The following is a 26398-nucleotide window of genomic DNA, read 5'->3' on the forward strand; positions in this document are numbered from 1 at the left end:
TCTCCCGAGCTGAACCCTGCTAATTTCAGCCCGGGGTCCCCCTGCATCCCGACATACATACCTGAGAAGCTCATGCCAGTTACTTCCTGGTTGTTAAATGTCCCGCCGCACACGAACCAATAGGAAGATGCGATGCATGTGGTCACGGCTTCCTATTGGCTCCTGCGCAGCATAAGCACCATATTGCGTGCCCAACCAGAGCTACTGCTGTACCAGCATGAGCTGCGGAGGTAAGGAGCAGGAGTTCCTTAATGGGTTTGGTTCCAGAGACCCCCTGCTTCACACCCATATTAAAAAACAAGACAATGAAGGGACCTAGGAGGAAACACAATTTTAAAGCAGCAGTCCATGACGATTGCCATTTTTTTTTACATTTTATTTTTCATTTACTGTAATAGATCGCATCTTGACCTTATCAACAATTTATTTTTCATTTCTAAAATGTGATGCTTCATTCAGGAGATACTGTATATTGGTTTGCAATATTAAGTAGCCGGAAGGTTAAAATGTAGCTCTTCCCAGATCCCAATGCAGTCTAAAGGTTATCATGGTAGCCTCAACAGCTAGAGATTAATATTTTTAACACTAGAAAAACTAAATAAAAACGAAATAATAGCAGGACATGCATATTAGCATATAGGCTTCAAGGGGGATTGCTGCTTTAACACTGGAAAAAAATGATTACAACTGCCCAGAGGGTGATCGTCTCCAGCCTCCAGTGCGCATATGCAACTATACATGATGAAGATCAATAAAACAAGCTACTTACAAAAAGCTGCAGTACGTGAAATATATTTGAATAAATTAAACCAATACATTGAATGTGACAATCTCTGTCATATTATCAGATTAAATGATATTCTGATAGTGGAACTAAATAACTGTTCTATAACAGCCAGGAAATCGGGAAATTATTTTTATGTACTGTACACTAAAGTGTAATTCTATCAGCTTTTCTTAGTGTTAGAGGAAAGGCTAAAATACAGTAAATGGCACTCAAGAGAAACAAACATGTCCGTGGAAAAGAAATGTATCCATTTTGCAGCCAAAGTAAGAATGCAGGATGTATTTGGAAAAGTATCAAGTTTGTGGGAACTAGTTAATGATTATTTGAATGTTTGTATTGGGATGCACGGTCAAATATACTCCCCTCACATGTTGTAATACAGTATGTAATGTATTTTTGTGTACATACAGTATTGCATGAAGGATTGTAACCAAAGTTCCAAAAGGGCAATCAGATTAACAAAAAATGAAAATGAAAAAAACGAATTAACGGATTGCAATGGAATGTAAGATCTACCCTAAAAAGTTAAAGTACATTAATAACAAAAATATTATAAAATAGAACATAGGAGGACCCTTTCAGTGGGTGATGGGCAGAGAAATAATTGGTAACAAGGAGAAGGTAGAGGTTTTAAACACATTCTTTGCCTGTGTATACCAAGGAGAGGTCATTGCAAAAATTTTACAAGAGGAAACTTCAACATGAACTAATATTTGGTTAACACAGGAAGAAGTGCACAGGTGACAAGATACAATTAAGGTAAATAAAGCTTCTTAGAACCAGATATACAAAGATCCGTTAACTTAGGGCTAATAACGTAATTGTTGCAGGGACAACACAACGACACGTGCGTTTGTCTGAATACAGGCTTTTTAGTTAGTCTCAAAAGATTTGGAACAGAACAGAGCTTATCTTCAGCATATAAACGGTTATCAAAAACATAAGCTCTTGATAAGAGTTTTGCCCTTTCCCCAGTGAGGGCAGTTCAAGGACACAAAGACATTTTTGTTCACAGCTGCATTTTAAATCAATCACCCCAGTGTACATCTGTGTTGTCCCAAAGGCGGACAGCCTTTGGCGCAACCGAAGGGCAGCCAAAGGATGTGGGCCGTTTGTGGCTGTTTGGTGATTTTAAAGCTGCTCTATTTCAACCGGAAAATCATAAGCCCTTTATCCCCTGTACCCAATTTTCGAACTCTATCTGTCCATGAAATGTCTGGGAATAGACTGTATAACCCTGTTCTTTTAATGTATTTTTATAACTCTGTGCCCAGGACATACTTGAAAACGAGAGGTAAGTCTCAATGTATTACTTCCTGGTAAAACATTTTATTAATAAATAAATAATTCACTGATCATGGAGAGACAGAGAAACAGTTCCCTTTACTGCATTTAAAACCCATTGCCAGACATAGCTGGGCTCGTTAGTAATCCTGCCTTCCTCCAGGCAGGGATTAAACATTACCAAGGCCGACACCCAACAGCTCTAGTTGTTGTAAACTGGCTTGCCCCTGTTACACTCCTCCTCTCTCTCACACCTCCCTTTCTCTTTCTCACACTTCTCTCCCGGGCCCTACCTTTGGAGCAGGGAGAGTACGTTCCAGCGGCGTAGGGAAGCCCAACCAAATGGCTGATACCGGAAACTGTGCCTGCGCCCACTATCAGGCTGCTGCTCCGAGGGCACCCTAATTCCACCACTGTGTGCGCGCGCGCGTGTGTGCGCGTGTTTGTGTGTGCGCGTGTTTGTGTGTGCATGCGTGTGTGATCGCGCGCGTGTGTGTGCGCGCGCGCGTGTGTGCGCGCGTGTGCGTGCGCGTGTTTGTGTGTGCATGCGTGTGTGTGTGTAAAGAAAAGTGAACCAGTGCTCAATTAAATATATAGAAATAATAAAACCGTGATAGTGTCCAATCAAATAAGTAAAATAAAAAAGTATGTACAGGCATACCCCGCATTAACGTACGCAATGGGACCGGAGCATGTATGTAAAGCGAAAATGTACTTAAAGTGAAGCACTACCTTTTCCCCACTTATCGATGCATGTACTGTACTGCAATCGTCATATACGTGCGTAACTGATGTAAATAACGCATTTGTAACAAGCTCTATAGTCTCCCTGCTTGCGCACAGCTTCGGTACAGGTAGGGAGACGGTATTGCTGTTCAGGACGTGCTGACAGGCGCATGCGTGAGCTGCCGTTTGCCTATTGGGCGATATGTACTTACTCGCGAGTGTACTTAAAGTGAGTGTACTTAAAGCGGGGTATGCCTGTAGTGATCAAGGGGGAGGCATGTACTAAAGAGGGATGCTGCTCAGATGAGGATAAACCTAATCCATATATGAACAAAAAAGAAAAAAGAGCGCAAATCTCTGATAGTAAACGTCAATAAGGGCAAGTTTACTAAAGAAAAAACGGAAACAAAGTTCCTATAACATTGAAATGACAAATATGACATAGGAGGCAATGAACATACTGTAATAAAATACATATAAAGAAAACACGAAATGTCCGATCAATTGCGGAAAAACATCCAATGAAGGAGGATAAGTGATATCAAAGTGAAGAATCACTGGAAATAAATGGCTGGAAAAAAATGCAATAGGCTGGTGGAGGTTAATGGATAATATGTAGCACAATGCTAGCTGTATCCTGACTGAGAGTATTGATAGAAACGTGTCAGTATGTAACCAGTCCCATGGTAGTGAAAGAAAGCACTCCCTGCTGTGCATCTGAGGGGCTTAGCTGACGGGTTAGGCTGCGTCCCCACTATCACTGAGCTCGCTGAGCGGGCGGCACTTGGCGAGGTGACTTGCATATACATATATATATATATGCAAGTCTCCGATCACGCGATGCGCGTATGCGCGGGCACACACGCTCACCGGCGCTCGGCGCTTAGATAAACAAATTTGTTAAACTTTCTAGCGCTCAACTTCCCCTGCAGCGCCCCCCTCTCCCACCCCCGCGAGCGCTTGCGAAAATTTTAAGGACACCCGGGGCTCATGCTTGGAGAGCTCTCCAAGCATGAGCGCGCTCAACGCCAGCGGGGGCAAAGCCTTAATGTGTACACCTTCCAGGATCATCTACCTTTGCTGAGGTTGGTGAGATTGCTCCTATACCCATTTCTCCCTGCAAGTGATTTCTTTCACTACCATGGGACCGGTTACATACTGACACGTTTCTATCAATACTCTCAGTCAGGATACAGCTAGCATTGTGCTACATATTATTCATTAACCTCCACCAGCCTAATGCATTTTTTTCCAGCCATTTATTTCCAGTGATTCTTCACTTTGATATCACTTATCCTCCTTCATTGGATGTTTTTCCGCAATTGATCGGACATTTCGTGTTTTCTTTATATGCATTTGAATACGTTGTATTTTATTATATGTTCATTGCCTCCTACAGTATGTCATATTTGTCCTTTCAATGTTCCCCTGTTTTTGCTTTCCCTGTTTTTTTTTATTAAACTTGCCCATATTGACATTTACCTTCAGAAGATTGCGCTCCTTATATATATATAGAGCACTCAGACAAATTATGCAAAATAATGATAATAATTTATTAAATCAAACAATAATGAAAAACAAAAATAAACCTTTAAAGAAAATACATAGAATATGGTAAAAAATAATTAATAGGCATGCTATACCAGTGTGCGGGGCACTAAATAAAGAAGACCTATAGGGTTTACCCTTGGAAGTTATTCTTGGACCATGGCTTTGTTTACCAGAGACTGCAGTGTCATACTATCATAGGAGCTGAGTATCTTCCTATTAATCCATCTTTTTGACATCTGTGTTTGGGTCACTGAAGTACCTTTCAAATCATGTTTCTTTTATGTCATGTACTATATGTATAGTTTCATGCCTATAGCTCTTCTTTATTTAGTGCCCCGCACACTGGTATAGCATGCCTGTTAATTATTTTTTACCATATTCTATGTATTTTCTTTAAAGGTTTATTGTTTATTTTCCTTTATTGTTTTTCTGTTTAGTATCTGTAATATACGACCGGCCGGATGTATATCGTTATGGGTACTTTGTCCCCATGGTGGTCATATCATCTTAGGTACTGATCATATTATGTTTGGGTTTTATATGGTAATTTAGTTTTCCTCGGGTCTGTCCAAATTCAATTTATTCTTTGTTTAGTCAGGCAGGTGTTTTTGTTTTTCATTATTGTTTGATTTAATAAATATTATCATTATTTTGCATAATTTGTCTGAGTGCTCTTTAGAGGTTTATTTTTCTGTGTTTTTCTATATATATATACATATATATATATATATATACTGTACATGTGTGTGTATACACATGCATACAGTGTATAACAATAGGTAATGAGCCTCTTTGCAGCTACATCTACAGACTGCAATGGGCGATCCGGCCAGTTGCCCTATCACTGTGGGATACCTGGCCAGCCTGGACTTTAAGGGCCCACTTGATGCAAGGTAACCAACGGGCCAGTCTGAGCCTAACCGAGGTGTCAATACACTTTGCTGAAGAAAAAATTGCTAAATATATCAACTTTCAATAGTTTTATCTGCAGTAATTTTAGATATATTTTAGCCTTTTTGTATCTTTCCTAGTACAAAATAAAAGTACCAGGTCTTTCTATCACACGTTAATGCTGAAACATATATATATATTTTTAAATATCAATGCCTTTACCTCAATTTAATTATTTCTATTATAAGTAAATTGTAAATGTAACCTCTCGTCTTGATATTTCCAACTACAGAGCAGTAAGTGATTTTGTAAATCTAATGATGATGTATTAGGACAAAGCCTGAGGACATCGAACAGTCTGGAACTGTCAGGATGCTAACATTGATTACTTAATAGATGTGTTCCCAGTGATATGAGTTCTCAAGATTTGTAGAACCAAAACCACAATACCAAACAATTATTTAAAAGAAAAACCAGAACACCAAGCTAGTGCCTACACGCAGGCCTGCACAAATCCAGTCCTCGAGGGTCGCAAACAGGCCAGGTTTTCAGGATATCCCTACTTCAGCACAGCTGGCTCAATTAGTGGCTCAGTATGACTGAACCACTAATTGAGCCAGCTGTGCTGAAGTAGGGATATCATGAAAACCTGGCCTGTTTGCGGCCCTCAAGGACTGGAGTTGTGCAGGCCTGGCCTACAGTATCTCCAGGTGTTTCTTACCACATCATTTTTTAATTATTCTGGAGGTTTTTTTTGTAATTGGTTTAATGAGTTTATACTTATTTTAAGCATTTATTCATGCTTTACTATGCTATTTTAACATGTTCTTGATTATTTTGAGTGTTATGCTTAATTAAGGTTAAAAAAAAAAAGTTTTGGAAAAATCATAACCAAAGGCAAAATATGAAAAAAATAATTAGATCCAAAACCAAACACCAAATTATTTTCTAAAACATGAGTTCAAGTTTTACCCATAACTTACAGTTCTGTTTTTATAAGATTATTGTTCAGAATCCTAGGAATCTGTGCTGTACTTTATTTGCAGGGTATATTTTCAATTAAATGTTTTGATTATTTATAAACAGACAAAGGTGTAACTTGTATAAACGTCTGCGCTGGCCGCCTCTAAGGTAAGTTTTAGTGGTTAGGGTAGGGGGTTAATTTAAAGGGATTTAGTGGTTAGGGTGGTGGGCTAACTGTCATGGGTTTAGTGGTTAGGCTAAGAGCTTAGGCTAGTCGGTTTTAGGGTTAGGGTTTAGGGTTGGGGTTTTAGGCTAAGGGCCAGTGGTGGATTTCTCATTAGGCCCGGGCGGAAAAAATGCCGTGCTCTCGGGCCTATTGGGCCTGATGGGGCCTGTGGCGGCCGCCTTCTTGCTGCCGCCCTCCTTGTTCTTCCAAATCGCAGCGTCACATTACGCCACGGATGTCACCAACGTGATGTCACACAGTGTCACGTTGCCATGGCAACGAGGCGTTGGTGACGTCCGCATCATCATTTGACGGCTGCAATTCAGAAGGAGAAGGAGGGCGGCAGCAAGAATGCGGCCGACACAGGCATGCCTATGGGTGACGGATCCGCCACTGCTAAGGACTTATGGTAGGGGGTTTTAGGGTAAGGCTTAGGGTAGAGGGTTTTAGGCGAACGTGTTAAGGTTATTAGGGTAGGAGTAGCGTTAATATTGGGGTTACGATTACGGGTTTTTAAGGTAAAGGTTACATTTAGGTGGCGGCACCTTGGTGGCGAAGCGGCCGGCAGCTGTGTCCGGGCGGCAGGGTGAGTCATGGCGGAACGGCCGCGCCCAAAAGTTCTAGACAGCCTCGGGTCTACTTCTAAGTATATAGAATTTACCCCTAAATCTGATAAAAATGCAGTAATGTGAGCAGAAAATAATGTTTTTCAAAATAATGTAGCAAAGGCGGTACTGTGTGTCACACTTTATCGTGCTTTTAGCGCTTGATCTGAGGAAGAGAGCATTGCTGTCAAGAGCCTGTCTCCACATATATTCTGCTAGTCCTAACAAAATGATATCACATACAAAGAATATGGAACATTTTCAAACAAATACGTCTGAGGCATTGAGTTGGGTCATATAACCTCACATGAAATGAGTATTTTACCACATTTGCTATACTATTTTCAAACTCACACAATCACTGTTTCTCAATTAACCATTAATCATCCCCAGAGCTCTACTAATAAATGGATTTGGATTTTGGATGGAATGGATTTTCTTACTTCCATGTTCATGACATGTGCTTTGGTTTTATCTCATGCTCAGATGCCTTGCCTCCCTAATTCCCCCCTTTCTTCTTTCTGTATTTTGTTCCTCCTACTCTACTGGCAAATGTGAAAAACATTAAATAGACATTTGAAAAAAGTGTGTAAACTTATGTTCAAAAATGTGTTAAAAATTAAAGCAAAAATGCACCTGAGAACACGTTGCCTTGTGCACTTGCTTCGAGTTTGACTATATCTTCTTTCATAAAATGTTGATATTACCTCAGAATAACAGATAACAAAATGATGCATTTGTGTTTATTATTTCTTCTAGGCATTGATTTTAAAGTGAAAACAATACACATAGCGGAGACAGCATTAAAACTCCAAATATGGTAAGAATTATACTTAGAAATCTGATTCTGTGATTTATGTTCATCCTGAAACTTTTCTTTTGTTCAGTGCATACAGGATGTGATAAAACAGCTTTTTACATCGTTTTTATTGTAGCCAATGAGCAATACTGTAGTTCTGGCTGAGGACACTTATACAGTTAGAATTATTAAATAATGCACTAAACCCATCAATTGGGTTTGATTCGTACAGTATGGCATTAAATATAATGTATTTGCCATTTCGCCTGCATCTGAAGAGTTTAGGGGCTTGTGTCTATAGGAATCAGATTTTTTTTTTCTGTAAAATGTCTCTTTGTATTTTATTTTGTAACTTTTATAACATCAACCACTTTACAGAGAGATTGTATAAGACATAAAATGGGGAAGAATAACACGAATGATGATAAGTGCATCATACATAGAAGTAAACAGGAGATAAACTGCACCGAGAGGTATTTTCCACCTGTATGTAAGCGTCGGTGTATCAAGTCATTTTCTTTGCCACAAGTGTGTCAGCTTGCAATTTGGGGAGAGGATTTAAGAAGGGTTATTGGTGCGTTATTTGGCACACGGGCTATTATGGGATGTATCAAAATATGTACCTGGGTCTTTTTTGGGGTCAAAAATCTCTGCCAGATATGATGATCTAGTGTATGTCAAATATCAGATATTTGATGAACACATTTCTTGCAGTTGGTACATACTGTATGCAGGCAAAAAAAATGTTACTTAACTTTAAGCCCATTCACCTTTACTGAGCTAGATACACTAAAGGGAATATCATGAAAGTGACCTAATTTCAAAAATTCGGAGGTAGGGCTGATCACAGCAAGAGATAGGGCTGGAGGCAGGTGTCCAATAAAAAGTATTTATTAATTAAATAAGCATGAAAGCAGACAGATCCAAGGTCCTCTGACGCGTTTCTCTCTCTCTCTCTCTCTCTCTCTCTCTCTCTCTCTCTCTCTCTCTCTCTCTCTCTCTCTCTCTAGAGAGAGAGAGAGAGAGAGAGAGAGAGAGAGAGAGAGAGAGAGAGAGAGAGAGATACTGTATTTTAATAATATTGTGCGGGAGCAGGGGGTCCCCTGAGCTGAACCGCATTGATTTGTGGCTCAGGGACTCCCTGCTTCCTGAGTTACAGGCCCCGGTATGGGGCATCGGAGGCCAATGTCGCCGCCATCTTTATAGCGTCCAATACGCGACGTGGGCTCTATAAAGATGGCGGTGACACTGGCACCCGATGCCCCATACCGGGGCCTGTAGCTCGGGAAGCAGGGGGTCCCTGAGCCACAAATCAATGCGGTTCAGCTCAGGGGACCCCCTGCTCCTGCACACTATTATTAAAAATACATTAATACTGCTTAATTACCATAGCGGATAGCCGCTAAGGTAAGGAATGATTGTTTATTTATATGTGTGTTTTACTCATAGTGTAGATGTGCAGAGGGTCTCCGGAGCTGAACCGCTTTGATTTTAGGTCCAGGAACCCCCTGCTTCCCGAGATACAGGCCCCTTTATGGGGTGCCGGTATCCCTCTGCTTTGTTTACATTCCGCGGTCACGTGATCGGAACATTTAAATGCAGAGGGATACCGGCACCTCATAAAGGGGCCTGTATCTCGGGAAGCAGGGGGTCCCCGGACCTGAAACCAATGCGGTTCAGGTCCGGAGACCCCCTGCACATGTACACTATGAGTAAAAATTGTTTTGATATATTTTTATTTTGCCGATGTTTGCGCAGAGAGAGTGGCGGATCTCTCTCTGCTGCAAATATATATCGGCAGGGGACGGCGTATCGCCAGGTTATCAGGAGACATTATGTTTTATCACCGGCTCATCGGCGTTTTGCTTTCACAGTGATTCGCCAGGGATTCGGCCCTTCCTGAATACTGCGAGGGCAAATCGCCAAAATCATGCCGATAGGGAACACTTGGCGAGAGCACTTTTTCGGCGCTTACTGCATAGAGCCCATAGTCTTTACAAAAATGACATTTATCTTGGTTCTATGCGGAACACATTAGAGAGAATTCTTGAAGACGTATTGTTATTCCTCTACATGTTATCATAACAATGGCTTCAAATAAAGTTGTGGTTTTACATTGTAAAAGGGATTTCACACCTTAGCTTTAAAAAAGGAAAGTTGGATCAACGTACAGATAAAAATGTTAACAACATTTTTACACAGTGGTCAAAGTGTACACAGTTCTGTACATAGAATTGTTCCTTGGGATGCAGTATGGAGGAATAAATAGATTAACCCAAATTCAAGTTGTTGACACTAATACTCCAACTGGGTTTACATGCATTAAATGCATTAATGTTATCAGTGGCCAACCATTTTTTTTAAGCATCAGGCACTAAAATACAACTGGAAACAATATATATTTTACTGTCCTTCTGTATAACCAATGTAAATGTAAATACAGATGTAACCCCTCTTTATTTTACCTCAGATTATATGGCCTATCACTGAGGTTGGAGCCCTATGAGTCTATGGGTTTACTGTTTCATTCTCATAGTGTGTGGTACATGTTGTGTGAGACTGTATTTAACAGACACAACACAATGGTAAGGAATTATAACAAGCAGTATATTCTCATATAGCTATAATTTGTGGTGTTACATATCTTATATGAATTAGTATGGTGACTCTTAATCTCAGAATTACTCCATACACATATACTTAAAATACTATACCAACAGTGCGAACGCTGCACAAACAAATAATAACTTGTATCTCTGCTCGGCCTCCCAATCATGGGGTACTGGCCTGTAGATCCTGGTGTGCTAGCACAATCGTTGGAGCTCATAAACTTTGTGTGTGTATTGCAGGCCTGGTGCTTTATAAAGATCAAACTGTGATGGCAATATAACTGCATTTTATATCCTTGGTGGGTTAGCTCATCCACTACAACCTGGTGTAATTCCTGCACAGCTGGTCTCCCTAATCTCTCTCTGTAGTAGCCTCTGTCTGCCTGCATCCCTCTGCACTGTCAGGTCTTGGTCTCTGCTGGCCCTGCTGCATGCACTGGTCCAGAGGGGCAACTCTCTTTCTGCAGCTACCTCTCTCTTAGGGGTCCTGCATGGACTCTCTGTGCAGGATGGGCCTGCACACCTCCACTCACCAACTGTAATTCGACTGGCTAAGCACAGTCACATGGTCCAATGAAATGTAATTCTTAAAGGGGCCAGTACTGTGCTGATAGCAGACACTGGGGTTACACAGATAATTGTGACATGTGTTCTGCCATTAAATTCAGAAGGGTAATGAGCAAACAACACATGGTTTCCAAATATAAGATCCTGAAAATTCCTGTTTGAAGAAGCTACTTCCCCTTTTATCTCCTCTTTGATTTTGGACCACCCATTCAGTCCTTGCAAAATTCAATATATCTGAATCACAATGCACTAAAGACTCACTACAATCCCTGACTAATATCACTCAATTCCTTGGCTCAATTTCCTCTCTGAATGGGAAGTGTGAGCTGTTAGTACTTGGGGATTCAACCACAATTGGCGTGACCCTAAAATCAACAACTCAAGTCACTAAACCTAACCCAACTAATTTCCCAACCCACAAGGACAAACGTAAAATCTCATAACCATTCCTTTCTTGACCGGATTATATCCTCTATTCCCAACAGAATCCAATCCTCTGGTATCCTATATGACATTTTCAGTAACTATGCATCAGTCTACTGTGTGAGGAAAATCAGACCACTAAAATCTAGCCCTAAAGTTCGTCTGAATAGAACATTTAGAAACTTTAACCCACAACAGTTTTAGTCTGATTTTACCAACTACCTTTGGTACAGAATCAACTTGATACCTGACCACAATTCTGCGCTTGATTATTTCCAAACAGTTCTTAAAATTCTGTGACATCCATGCTCAGTAGAGGGGGTCCACCTTCCCTCGGTTACAATCGAACTTATTGCACTTTACCATTTTAGGGATGCTTGTGGAAAATATACAAAGTAACTGGCACTACCAAGAATCTTAATCACTACAGATGCCTGCAGAATACATGCACAAGGCAAACAAGACATGCAAAAGCCCAATAGTACTCTGACAATCTTCACCAAAATACATCAAAACAGACAACTTTTAGAAGACCATCAACAATCTGGCCATCAACAACCATCTCATATCAAAAAGGATTATATTACTCTGACAAATTCTGACCTTGTAAATGCATTCAATGAATACTTTGTGGGGTGTGCTACTTCCCTTATCAAAGCGTAACCAGAACTACAAACATGAAGAATCAATCTGGGAGAACCCCTATAGCTCCACCCTCTCCCAAAAGTGCCCACAATGTTCAATTGTCCCAGTATCTAAAGATTACACAAGTGCTACTAAAATGAAAACTAAGCAGTCAATGTGGACCTGACATTTTCAGTAACTATGCATCAGTCTACTGTGTGAGGAAAATCAGAACACTAAAATCTAGCCCTAAAGTTCTACTGAATAGAACATTTAGAAACTTTAACCCACAACAGTTTTAGTCTGATTTTACCAGTTCCTACGACTTGGTTCCCCAGCCATTCCCATACCACTTGCTTTCCTAATCAACTCTATGTTGTCTACAGGCCTTATCACAAAGACATAGAAAACTGCCAGAATTGTCACATTCTTCAAAAGTGGGGACAAAAAACAGTGTCAAACTACAGGCCAAACTCTCTTCTCCCAATACTTTCCAAAGTCATGGAAAAATGTGTCCACTCCCAATTAAGCGATTACTATACCACGACAAACTTCCTTAGCCAACACCAATCTGGCTTTCACCCAAAACACTCCATGGTAACTACCCTCCAAAAAGTTTGCAATGAGATCCAGTGTGGAATGGAACTGGGAAAACTTACTGGTGCAATATTCCTAGATTTTGAAAAGGCTTTTGATACGGTTGATCATGTTATCTTGTTAAACAAGCCCCAATGCTCTGGAATAGGTGAACATGCTTTAAAATGGTTTCACTCCTAGCTATCAGGTAGATCCCAACATGTGTCTATTTTGGGCTCTAACTCCAACCCCTTATATGCCCCCTGCAGTGTCCCGCAAGGCTCTGTTCTGCGGCCTCTACTCTTTTCAGTCTTCATTAATGATCTACCTACAGCTTGTAAGGGAGCTTTAATTGCACATGTACTGTATGTGGATGGCACAATCTTACTTTTTACTTGAACACTGCATTGCAGATTTATATCTAGAACCCAGTAGCTATGTGTTCTTCTCTGTGTTTCAGGGATACAGCAGGACAAGAACGATTTCACACTTTAAGTGTAAGTTATTTTCGTGGAGCTCAAGGATTTATTCTTGTTTATGACATCACAAATCCGGACTCGTTTAAAAATATAGCAGTCTGGATGAAAGACATCAAAATGGTAAGAAACCTGTACGGGACTTTTTATCCAGATTGGTTAGTTGTACATGTACAGTAGGTGCGCATACAGTATTGATATCGTGAAATGAAAAACAGGTGAACAAATGACAGTATATTTGTTACCACACCATATAAACCTTATCTAGCAAGAGATGCTATACATGTGTAAATGTCTCCAAAGGTGAAAAATACTATTTATTTTGCTATTTAGCTGACTTCTTTATATCCCATTTCCGCTTCCTGCTTGGTTAACTGCATTGTCAAAAAGTAAAGTTTATCAGGTTAAAAATGCAAAAATAGAAAATAGAAGAAAAGATCATTTAAAAACTTTAAAATGGCACAAAGTAATTACTGCAGATTTCAAAAGTAACCGTATGAATATCTGAATAATAATGATGTGGTTATTTGTAATAATCTGTGCTGACTTTTTGTACTGTGTATCTTTTCCTCGATAAAAATATATTTTAAAAAAATCAGTGATTGCCCACTAAAATTAAATGTGTATATTTTGGAAGTCTGGTGATAGTACCCAGACTTGCCAGAGGTCCTGGGTGTTAGCCTCAAAGGGGACCTCACATCCTTGAATTTGCCCCTGTGCAGAGAAAGGTGACATGAAGTTGTATTTTTCTTATACATTTACTAAATATGAGATATATGGCAAATGATACAGTTCACAAGACGGTAACGTATATACTTTTAACCTGTTTAAGCTGAGACAAAAAATTACAGGTTAGTCTATGTTATACAGTATCTCTGATATCTTTTTTCTCATACAAAACTAGAAAGTTGTACTGGCAAAAGTGGTTTCTACACTTGTAATTTAAATATACAAACGCAACAGTGAAGATGACATTCTTCTAAGTATTATAGAGCTAAAGTTATGAGCATGTTTTGATAATGAGGCATGTTTTCATTCAAAAGAAGACCGTTTCTCTCCCCAAGCACTAAAAATGTCATTAGAGAGCAATAAGGAAGGGAGGGGATTAAAAACACGCCCAGGAAGTGTGCTTTTGCTGTGCTCAAGGCAAAAGGGGTTTAGGATAAAAACCATGCAATTGGGATATGAAATTAGAATTCTATAGAGCAGTGTCTGATGTCAACAAGACATATGAGAATGCATATTTCAATCTCCATTACCTCTTGGTGTAAGTTGATATTGTTATGTGGTAACGTGTGTTAGAGTTTTGGCTTGTTTATCCCATTATTTGTATGAAACTGTCAACATACTGTACTGTACTGTATGTTTCTTGTAGCATTCATTTTTGTATAAACTACTGGAAACACTGTAGTATTTTTGTATATAGGACACATCCTCCGAAAACAAGAAGGCACTGGCACTTCAGAGTTCTTCATACAAAATAGAAGAAATGTTCATCTTTTTTGTATGAAGACCTCTGGAGTGCCGGTTCCGTCTTGTTTTAGGAGGATGTGTCCCATATTACAGGTCTCCCCAGTGGGGATGGTCTTTGTGCACCTGATGCAGCTACATAAATCCAGTGAGTGCACCTAATTATTTCTTCTATTTTTGTATATTAAATCTAAAATGCAATAAGTATTACGTTTCGCTGTAATGGAACTTTGCACGCTTTAAAGAGTAATTGCATTTTCAGACACATTTTGCTACAATAGATTTGTCTGTGCAAATTACTGTACATATTTTTCTTAGTAAACAAAGACCAGCGACTCTTCAAGTAGATCTTGATATATCTTTGTTGGTGGCAGTGTTTTAAGGGGATATTGTGATGGATTGAGGGGAGATAGTACTTAATATAGGGATAATGTGTCAGCTGGACCCTCGCGGCTGTGGGTTGGTGTTATATCAAATCCCCACCTCAGCCTCGCGGTCCCGTCTAGTTTGTGGTGAGCACATCGTGACAGTGTATTAATCCTTCTCACATATACAAATCACGTGCTCACAGGTGTGTCGCGCATGACAATAAGCTTGTGCAATTTCATAAAAAAAGAAACAGGTAGGTTTATAGGTAATGTTTGGAAGAACTAGCGTAGTTTCAGAAGAACACTCCTTTTAGTGGAGTTTATTCTGCCGTACCAAGGAATAGTTTATTTATTACATGTATTAAGCTCTTTTTGTACAGATGTAGCCTACCTACCTACTTACCTACCTACCTACCTACTTACTTAAGTTATGGTGAGTAAAAAAAGTGACAAAAACCCTCCACAGCAAATCAAATATGCAAATGTAAATACAACTGTATGCTCATCTGCATGTCTTAGGCAGGTCTTCAACCCCGCCTTTCACCATTATCACCCAGCACACAGCACTTCCACTGCAGCAAGTGATTCTGGGGAATGACATGCAAATGAGCACACAGTGTCACATGGTTCCCTATAGGCTTAAGCTTGCTGCATGGTCAGAGCTTTGAGCACAGCCAGGGTTAAGGTGCATACCCAGAAAACCCACACACAGACAGCTTTTTTTTTTTTTTGTAGCCCGGGTGGTGAAAAAGTGATTCCACCTCAAAAACCGTGCTCATGGTCCAGTGAGACCAGGTGCTCAAAACTTGTGACAAAGTCCACTCCGGAGAGTAGGCCAGTCCATGCCATAGACAGTCCTCTTCAGCCGAAGCCTGGAAGTCCTGCTGTTACATGACGTCTTCCTCCGAAGAGTCCAACGTCCTTCTCGTTCCCTCCCCGTGCAGTAGGCGCAGCAGGAGGGTCCAAGTCTTTAGGGTGTTCGGCTGACGCCTACTAACCCACCGCAATCTTCCCCCCGAAGGGATGGCGACTACTAGCCAGCACTCAGTCTTTGCTCTCTGGAGAGAGGGGTGACAATAACCCAACACGAAACCGAAACAAAATCCATGGTGCGAGTGCTCCAGTGCTCTGTGTGATGCAGTGCAGGAGGTGCTCAGACGTACAAACACAAAAAGGTGTGCATGAGTGCACGAGTGCACGCCCGGCCCCGTGCAAGGCCAGGCGGTGACAAAAATAATGGCTTGTCCCCTCAGCGGAAGGCAATAAGGGGGGCCAAGTGCGGGAAAAATAGGGGTGCAAATAATCAGTGCTCGTGCCAAGTGCTCTTGAAGTGGAGGTTGCAAATCCACAACCTCCACAACCCGAAGGTGCAGCAAGTGATACCCACAGACAGCTTTTTTTTTTCCTCCCGAGAGGGTTGCACCCTCTCGCTCATCGGGTCCCAAACCACTTCAGTGGTTCGGGAGCATGCCTTTGGACTGTCCAACCGAAGTCAGACCCACCCTCAGAACACAGTTTCCCTGAAGGTTTCAGCCCGAAAGCTTAGGTCTCCAGGGACATTGATGCCTTCCTCCGTTAGGATTCAGGACATCCGTCTCTTCCTCCCTCTGGCCCGAGGCCCGCAAGGGAGTTCACATCATCTCCCCTCTTTCGAGGGTTGTTCGAATGCCATCCCCCCTTAGCCCGAAGGCTCAGGGGTTCTGTGGTCCGGGGCCTGGACACCACCTCTCAATGACCAAATGCAGTACCATCCTATTTGGGGCTTCAGTAGGAAAGGTCTGTGGCAAGCATTTGGCCCTCTAGCTAGTAACGGAGGAAGGCATCAATGTCCCTGGAGACCTAGGCTTTCGGGCTGAAATCTTCAGGGAACTCGTTCCGAGGGCGACTCTGACTTTGGTTGGACAGCCCAAGGGCATGCACCCAAACCACTGAAGTGGATTGGGATCTGATGAACGAGAGGGGAGGGTAAAAAAAAAAAAAAAAGCTGTCTGTGGGTGGGTTTTCTGGGTATGCACCTTAACCCTGGCTGTGCTCAAAGCTGTGACCATGCAGCAAGCTTAAGCCTATAGGGAACCATGTTAAAATGGTTTTTGAAGCAAAAAGTGACACTGTGTGCTCATTTGCATGTCATTCCCCAGAATCCCTTGCTGCAGTGGAAGTGCTGGGTGATAATGGTGAATGGCAGGGTTGCAGACCTGCCCAAGACATGCAGATGAACACACACACACACACACTCTGTCTCTAAGTGCTGTAATGGGACTTTCCAGCATACAGAGAGTTAATTTCCTAGAGAAGCCAGCAGGGAGAGAGACTGCTGTTCCCAGAGTAGGGGTGTGACAGGGTAAATAAAAACCACCAGCTATATGCCTGGCAGAGATATGTTTAGTCTGCAGTGCAGCAGTGATGAGGTTAACTTCAGCTGGGAAGCTTATGGCAATTAGTTGAAATCCCAGCTGCCTAATCAAGGTGTGTTAAAAACCCCAAGATGTGCATACATGCCTGGCTGGTGAGGAGATAGGACTGAAAGTGCTGAAGAGATTACTGCTGTAAGGTCTGTGTTGTAAAATACTTATGTGATGAACTGTCTGTCTCCTGCATACAAAAGAGTAGCGGCCTTATTTTTGTTTGTCTGCTAAAGAGAACCTATTTTACTCTGTCTACTAAAGAGAAGATATTATGTTTTTCTGCTGAAGAAAAACCTGTTTTTCTTTATGTTTACTGATGAGAAGCTATTTGTTTTTGGTGTGCTGTATGTTTTAAGGCTCAAATAAATAAGCCTTATACAAAGTACCCGCGTGTGTAGTTGCATGTACCCTGCAACAAGGGGGACATAGAAGAGTTCTCCCCAGCTGATGAAGCTGGCACCGTCCCCTAGGCTTGTTGGTTGGTGGTCACGGATCCTGCTGGGACTGCCTGGGTTATTAAACCCAGGAAGAGGAAGGAAGGACGTGAGACCGTGTTGAAGCGGGGATGTCTTGTTCTTAACATTGGATTTACAGAGGAGAGATTCTCTGAGCTCTCGTGGGGCTGAGCTCCCCTAGGAAGGAACGACATGAGACCGTGCAGAAGCAGGGACATCTGCTCCATAACCCTGGAGTAACAGATAAGAGAGATACTATATTGCTGTGTGCTGAGACTGTATATGTTTAGCTATGATAGTACCTGTTTTGGGGTGGTAACCAGCTTAGATGTCCATCCAGTTAGTAAGGACTGAAGCTGCATGTATAGTTAGTCTCCTAAGAGGAGTAGGCATTTATTTTATGATTTTGTTTTACCTTACAGGGCTGGTGGGCCTGTTAGTGTATTATTTAGCCCTGTAAATAAACCCCATATAGAGAAATACTACAGTTCCTGCCTTAATCTGGGACATAAGATCCTACGCTATGACAGAGACATCACAATATATATATATTTACATTATCTTAACTTACAAGTGAGTTTCAGGGTGAAAAACTAAACATTGCTGCCTAAGCAACCAGTAGGAAATTAGCTGGAGCAGAGTGTAGGGACCACATCAAGGCTCTTCGCAGGACGCATTTGGCCCACGGCCCGCCAGTTTTTGAACCCTGCTGTAAATCCAAATGCTCTAGATGTAGCCTTCTTTTGTTTCTTTGAGTTCTGAAACTCTGTGCTACAGCCCCTACTTAACTGCTCCTCTTGAGTGATTACGTGATTACAACATCAATGAAGAAGGAGGCGCTGTTTGACAACCAGCCACATCGCGATCTTCCATAGAACATGAGCAAATAGTATATGATGTAGCTAGTACATCATGGAATCCCTGGAGTGCCAGACCCCATGATGTCTTAGCTACATCGTGGGGCATGTTAGAGATGTGTGCAGAGGTACATTTAATGGAGACCGGTTGGGTGAAATTATATCTTGGCTTTATTGAGCTTATCCAGGCAAAACATACAAAAACAACAAAATAACAAACCTCTATCCCTTTGTAAGGGCTAACTTGCTTCCCCAGACCCAATCTGCAGGACTGGAGGGATATTTCCATTACCAGCCTATCACCCCAAAGTCTTAGGAGGTACCTAAAGAAGGTGGCCCTCCATGTCAGTCTCTGTCAGGTTCCTGGGACCTCTGTGTCCAGGAAATATAGGTTTTTAGGTGTGTGAGTGTCTTGATCTCAGCACAGCTCTTGTGCTCAAGACAGGGTTTGTGTGCAGGCTTCTCTGCTCTCCTTCTGTCAACCCAAATGTGAGCTAAGGAATCTCCCTCCTGCGTCTCACATGAGACTTTTTACAGAGCTCTCCTTAGTCCTGGTGAAGACTAGCTAATTGAGTGGCTGCAATTAACTATCTGTTTGCTGGATTCTCTCGGCTGGAGCTGTTGGAGGTTAGTGGCCCCTCCCTCCCAGGTTTTAAGCCCACCCCTCCCCACTTCCCAAGTCAGCAAGTCCTTTTCATTTTACTGGATATAGATATCCAATGTTGGCCTTTCTCCCTCCTAATAGAAGTAAATGAGAATTGTAATCCTAATAGAGGTATATTAGTATTTTATCTGGTAGTGTTAGGACCTGTGAACTGGATCTCCCTTGTCGTGGCTCACAGGCTTACAATGCTTTGGCCAAAGGGTTAAACTAAATGACCCTTTTCCAAGAGATATATAAGTATTTTACTGTGTATTTTCGTCATATTGGTTGTAGCATTGGGCTTCTCTGTTGCTTGTTGTATACATTTGCCACGCTCAATAGCTCTCCTTTTTGACACTTATATACATAAATATTCTGTGCGGGCTCAGGGGTTCCCAAAAAGAGCTTGCTGGGGTTCTGTGTATTGTTTATCTTAGTTAACTAATAAACTACTTAGGGTTTCCTGTGTTTATTTAATTAATTGCTGATGGTGGTACCCAAACCTGCCCACGTTATGCTTACCACTCCCTCTCTTTCCAGTTACATTTTTATTTCACTCTATGCTATTTCACCCGGCTTTCGTCCTGCCTTATCACCTCATACTCCCGCCTGCAAGACTTCTCCTGTGCTGCCCTCTCTCTCTGGAATTCCCTACCATGTAGCATGAGACTCTCCGCCAGCTTTCAGACATTTAAAAACTCCCTGAAAACTCACCTTTTCAACTAAGCCTATCTGGCAGACCCCTAACATCCAACTTCTTTCTCCCAGCCTCCAACCCCATTGGGACCAGCTATGCAACTGGGCCAATCTCCATGCTTTGTAACACCCTGTAACAGGGGAGTTATCCCTGTTCAGGAAATGTGCCTCTAATCCAGCAGTGTGGTGGTTAACTGCTGGTAGTCAATTAACCAACACCACCTGCCTGATTAGGTTCTTAGAAAAGCCTGTCTTTGAGACAGGATGTGAGATTGTTCCTGAGTCTCACAAGTTGTGAGACTGGCTATGGGGACAGATGTCTTGAGCCTGCCAGAAGAAATAGCAGAGCTGCTTGCAAGACACAGGGGAAAACACCTCTAAATCTGAATGCTGACAAAACCTGAGGAAAAAGCAGCAACCCAGGAACAGAGAAGACTTTCCCACCACCACAAGAAACAGATAAGACTTTCTTTTATAAGACTTTTGGTATATCTGCTCATATCAAGATATATGTTTGGGGCTGGGAGACATGCTTATCTAAAGGGAGTTGTGGACTGCATAGGTTTCGCTAGAAATACTCCCAAGTGAATAGAAGCTTTGTTTGACCCCTTGTTTGGATGGTTTTCTGATGTTAAGGAAACAGGCGCAATAAAAGCCTTATTTAATTTCACCATAATAAGTCTCCCTTTCATACCTCTGTGCGCGTTCCTCCTACACACCTTAACACCCCCATCTTCAAACATTGCCAGGCTGGACCATACTTCAACCTGAGGTACAGTATTCTCCATCCCACAATGAGCAGACACTTTACCTTTTTGTTTCAACATTGTCCCTCATTCCATCTAGATTGTAGCTCTCATGAGCAGGGCCCCCCGTTACCTCTCTGTATCTGTTTGTGCATGTTTGTCCTCACTTGTATTTGTATGTTACTCTTTTTATGTAAGTATCAAATCCCCCATTGAACCTAGCTGCAGAATGTTGGCGCTTTAAAAATAAACAATAACAATATTACCCCATGTAACTCTTAATGCAGCTTCAAACATTACATCCATTATTGAAATTCCTCCTCAACTCCTGTTAAATAATTTACCATAATGCATATACTACAGACTTACACATTAACTCCTTGAAAGCCGGGATAGTTTGCACATCCATCACACACCTCAGAGCTTCCCCCACCCTCGTCAGGTCAAGAACATAAAATGAAGTCTTTATTTTCTGTTTTGATCAGCCACCATACTACAATTGGCTGTTTCTTACAGGGAAAGACGCAAAGCCATGTGGGTACCTGTTCTTGTTCCATATTAATAATGGCACACGTGCACTTAAAGGGTTAGGCCCCTCATCAGGTCTGGTAAATGATTTACCGTTCATGGGAGTTTCTCTTATTTACTGTAATACAGCACTTCCAAAACTTTGTTCACCATACAGCCAGGGCGTTTTAAGACCTTCGTAGGCCCTAGACACTTTTATTTCTAGAGGCCTTAGTGTCCGATATTTTTACTCATTTTTATTCTAATTTCATCGTTTTCTTGTTTCTTTCGATGCTAGCGATATTTGGCATCGATACTTTTGTTTCGATATTTAAAGGTATCGATACTTCGAAGGCATTTTAAATGAAAATTTGCTGTTTTCTCTTATTTTGGGATTTTTTTTGTTTAGGTATTTTTTCAAGTGAAATATTGTAGGCCCTAAAAGGTTTGTAGGCCCCAGGCACGGTGCCTAGTTGGCCTAATGTATAAAGCGGCCCTGCATACAGTACCCAACTATCCGTCTTCCACACTCTGTTCCGTTGGCCATTCACAAAAGCATGGTATGACAAGGTTTCAATCTCTGTATGAGGTTGAATATTGTTGTCCTAATTATTATTGCCAGTTTTCACATAAATGAAATTGCAAAAAGTGTCAGAACTCATATAACTGAAGTGTAACGCTTAAGTGCTTTTTGGTGTAAGATTTGATGTAATCTAGGATGGACTTAAATGCCTTCCTAAGCAATCTGTTTCAATGGTTTCTGTCTTATTGCATTTTCCATTTTTGTTTCAGAAAGCTGGCGAAGAAGTGGAGGTAGTTCTCCTGGGAAATAAGTGTGACAAGGAAGACAAACGTGAGGTTTCAAAAGAAAAAGGGGAAAAGGTAAGCATTGATTATCTCAGCATCTAAGAGTATTTCAGTTAGCTGGGTACACTGCATCTGACCACACATCTGTAACATTAGAAACTAATGTTGCTTAGAATGCAATACTCATTCTGCATTATTGATTACACCTTTTTTGGTGTGCTGCAGGTCTGAAAAATCGTATTTAATTTGAGTGTTAAAGTTTTCTTCATAATTTCAAACTTTAGAAACTTTGTTTTTCACAGCACTATAACCTTTTTGTAATGCTTTATCCAATGTATCTTACAAAAGCCATTAAACTGAGTTTAAAAATGAACATCAACCGTTCTGCTTTTCAAATCATAACAAGGTTCTTGTAGATGCATTCACTCTTATTTTGTACCAAGAATATTCATACAAGTATAAAATACATGCAATAGTTCTGTCACTGCACATTTGACTAATAGTAGTAAACTCGCTCTAAGAAAAGTGTTGGATTTTCTGGGTAAACGTCACTAAATACGGAATCCTGGTGTTGTTTTGAAGCTTAATTAACACTGAAAGAGTAATGTGGAGCATTTGTCTTCTAGTAACAAGTGTACATTGCTCTGATATTTCCCAAATACATCAGTCATTAGTATCAAGTGGTTACATAAAACAATGATACGTTACATAAGGAGGTACTCAATGCACACATTTGTATGATATGTATCATAATTTGTGTATCTTATATCTATTCTCCTTTATTTGTGAACCTACAGTATCAGTGTTATCTTGTATATAAACTTTTGAGACCACAAGCTTTGAGAGATCATCTGAAGTCTTGTTACCTTATGCACAAGATAAGCTTATATGATTAATATGTTGCCCCATTGAAAGGTACCACAGCCCATAAAGACCCTTCTAACCCCAGAACCTGGCTAAATTCCCACACGCGCATGCTGCGTTCCTGCACTTGTTCCTCTGAACGCCTCTGGAGGAAATCTCATACTCTCGCAGACTTCCTTCACTACAGACTTCCTTCACTACAAATGTAACCTAATTTTCTTCACTTATCAACACGCACAAGTCTAACCCACTCTTCTCTGTCTTTGACTCTACTCAAACCAGCCTCAGCTGCCTCTTCTTCTTCCTCCAACTCACCTCAGGACTTTGCTGACTATTTTAAGGAAAAGGTGGAATCCATACGTCAGAACATCCCCTCTGTTTCCTCCTCCCATCGTACACCGCTTCCTAACTCTTCTCCTGCCTTCTTTGACTCTTTTTCCGCTGTCTCAGAGGAGGTGTCATCACTGCTGATCTCCTCTTCTCCCTCTACCACTTGCTCTCCTGACCCCCATTCCCTCCCATCTCCTAAAACCTCTTGCTCCTACTATAATCCCTACACTCACACACATTCTAAGTCCTCCCTCTAGTTGGGTACCTTTCCCTCCTCCTTCAAAACATGCAACAGTCATACCATAACTCAAAAACAGCGAGCTTGACCCTACCTATATTTCTAACTATCGACCTGTCTCCCTCCTGCCTTTTGCCTCCAAACTCCTTGAACGTCTTCTATTCTCTCGCTTGCTTCATTTTCTACAAACCTATTCTCTCCTAGACCCTCTACAATCTGGCTTCCATACTGCTCACTCCACCGAAACAGCCCTCACTAAAATAACTAATGACCTCCATGCTGCCATAGACAGAGGTCATTACACTCGGTTCATACTACACGACCTCTCTGCAACATTTGATATGGTGGACAACCCTCTTCTTCAACAATAGCGGTGCCCTGCTGCATATGTATTTCAGCACCAGAATGAAAACAACAGCAACATGTGTTGCCGGTTTATAGCTAAAACCTTGCACACTGCCTCATAGCAATAGCTGTGTATTGCTGTGCTTCCTATCTCAGCAATAAAATAATGCCTAAAAGACAACTCTAGATCTATGTTGGTATATAGGCTCTACATGTACAATATGTTATAGAGAGTACCCCCTTTGCCATCATCAAATCATACATATTGCATTATAATATTAATATCTTAACAGCTATGGTTGATTGTATATGTTTATTTAGCTAACTAATTAGGTGGTCTATATGCATGATACCTGGAGGAAATACTATAGTGGCTTCCATATGATTACTACTATAGTATATATCCATAAAGAGACATACCTCGTTTAGATATAAACGTGTTTTTTCTTCTGTTTAATACTATAGACCCCTAATATATGTGTTGTACCTTTTAACTACTGTAGGTGTACCTTGGACGCGAATATCAATAGTCCTAAACAATACATAAATAGCTGGTTCCGGATAATACTAGTAATATAATAAACACTTGAGCAAAATGTTGCAAAAGGTGAATTAAATATAATATGTGTGAATATGGGCACACACATTTAGAATATAGCACTAAAAAACATATGCAAATTGATCCAAGTATATACTATAACAAACCATTAAATCAATAGTAAATACTTCATCATAGCACATGTAGATAGTGCTAACAGATAATACAAAGGAGAATGATTTTCAATGGAGTCAGAGCAGCTTCTGCAGGATCAACCAGATCCAGAAATTATGAAAAAGAAACAGAGAAGCGCATGCTCCATACAAAATGCACAATTTAATTACAGCAATTGGCTGTTTAGAGAGGTAAAAATAATAAAACAACTCAGTTACAATACGGGCAACAATAAGTCACCATTAACCCAGATGCATCTATTGGCTGGATAGGAGGGGGTTACTGTGGGAATGTACGAATAACATCCCTCAGAGAAGTCCAGAAACACACAAAGTTTCTCTAGGTGTTTCTGGAGTTTCTAGAAGAAAAACCCCACTCCCGTTTCTATCCAGCAAGGAAGGAAGCTGTGCCATACAGGGGCTGAAATCCTGCAAAAGCAGTTTGATCACAGACTCATCAGCTCTTGTGGAGTTCTGCTTCTTGCAGCAAAATACCCAAGCGTCCCACATATCTGAGTACAACTGATTGGACCCTGCAGGCAAAGCCTATCAGGATGCAGTGTTTAGCCCCTCCACCATCTGCAACCTGTGATTTGCTATACCGCTAATAAGCTGAAATTGCTTTTAGTATTGACAACTGGGATACAAGTGGTTAAAACAAGGAGAGTTATATGCCTACAACCAATATGCTAAACGCTAATTAGCAAGACTAGTTCATTGACTTCACTGGAGTTCCGCCCTAAAGGCATTTACACAATTGTCCTTTACTGTGTTAAGATCTAGTGGCCTCTTGGGAGAGAGGCCACATTGGATTTTGTATGTTTCTGGACTTCTCTGAGGAATATTATTCGTACATTCCCGCACAAACCCCCTCCTATCCAGCCAATAGGTGCATCTGGGTTAATAGTGACTTATTGTTGTCAGTATTGTAACTGAGTTGTTTTATTATTTTTACCTCTCTAAATTGCTGTAATTAAATTGTGTATTTTCTGCAGAGTTTGCGCTTCTCTGTTTTATATATTTTATATATAGACACACAAAGAACAAAGAATCCCAAAAGGAAGTACTCTGATATTTCAGATGAAAATAAACAGATTGTCATAAAGATTACAAAATAATTTTAATTAAACACATCTACATAAAAACACAATAAAAATACATGGCACCAAAAGCCTGAACACCTCCCGCTCCTACACACATCAAAAAGGGACTATACGTAGAGATACCGACATGCAAGGTATGGGTAAGACTAACTGTAATATGGAGAGTATTGGGGACAAAGTACCCAATACAACCACGACCCGCCGGTTGTAAAAGCTAGTACTAAATCCCAGCTCAGCTGTTCAGTGTATGTTCAGCACTCCAGGAAGAAGTTCAGTGGGACGAAACACATCAAGAGGACCAACCTGGGACCCTCCTTTTCTTACCATGGACTCTGCGTTACTTTTTTTGAACTTACCGCTCAGCTATTTGCTGATTTTGCTTGGACTCATTTTCCAGCGTTTTGATCTTCCATTTGGTCATTCAGCTGAGTATAGTCTTTTGTCACTAGATTTCTCTGGCTATATATAGGACTGTTGTTTCCAAGGCCGCCAACAGAAATCATGGGGCCCAGGACAAATTAAAGGATCAGGCCCCCCTCCCCCAACCCATAGCGCACCTACCACGGAAAAAAAAGTGTGCGCACAACTTTTACTTAACTCCCCAATACATATAAAAATATATCCCCACCACCCCAATACATATAAAAAGTACTCGACCCCCACAATACATATAAAAAAATATACCCCAACTCCCCAATACATATATAAAATACCCCAACCCCAAGGCCCCAATACATATAAAAATC

The 26398-nt window shown here is 41.1% G+C and overlaps 1 protein-coding gene across 1 annotated transcript in view; it reads left to right on the top strand.

Moving 5' to 3' along the window:
• Positions 1 to 26398, top strand: part of LOC142486017 (ras-related protein Rab-10-like) — a 44714-nt gene that overhangs the window by 5366 nt on the left and 12950 nt on the right. Inside the window, exons 2-4 of the mRNA XM_075584682.1 lie at positions 7793 to 7853; positions 13092 to 13230; positions 22047 to 22136. Of these exons, the coding sequence (XP_075440797.1) occupies positions 7793 to 7853; positions 13092 to 13230; positions 22047 to 22136 (290 nt within the window). The remainder of the gene's footprint in view (positions 1 to 7792; positions 7854 to 13091; positions 13231 to 22046; positions 22137 to 26398) is intronic.

This window comes from Ascaphus truei, chromosome 2 (assembly GCF_040206685.1).
Source record: "Ascaphus truei isolate aAscTru1 chromosome 2, aAscTru1.hap1, whole genome shotgun sequence".
Taxonomy (NCBI): Eukaryota; Metazoa; Chordata; class Amphibia; order Anura; family Ascaphidae; genus Ascaphus; species Ascaphus truei.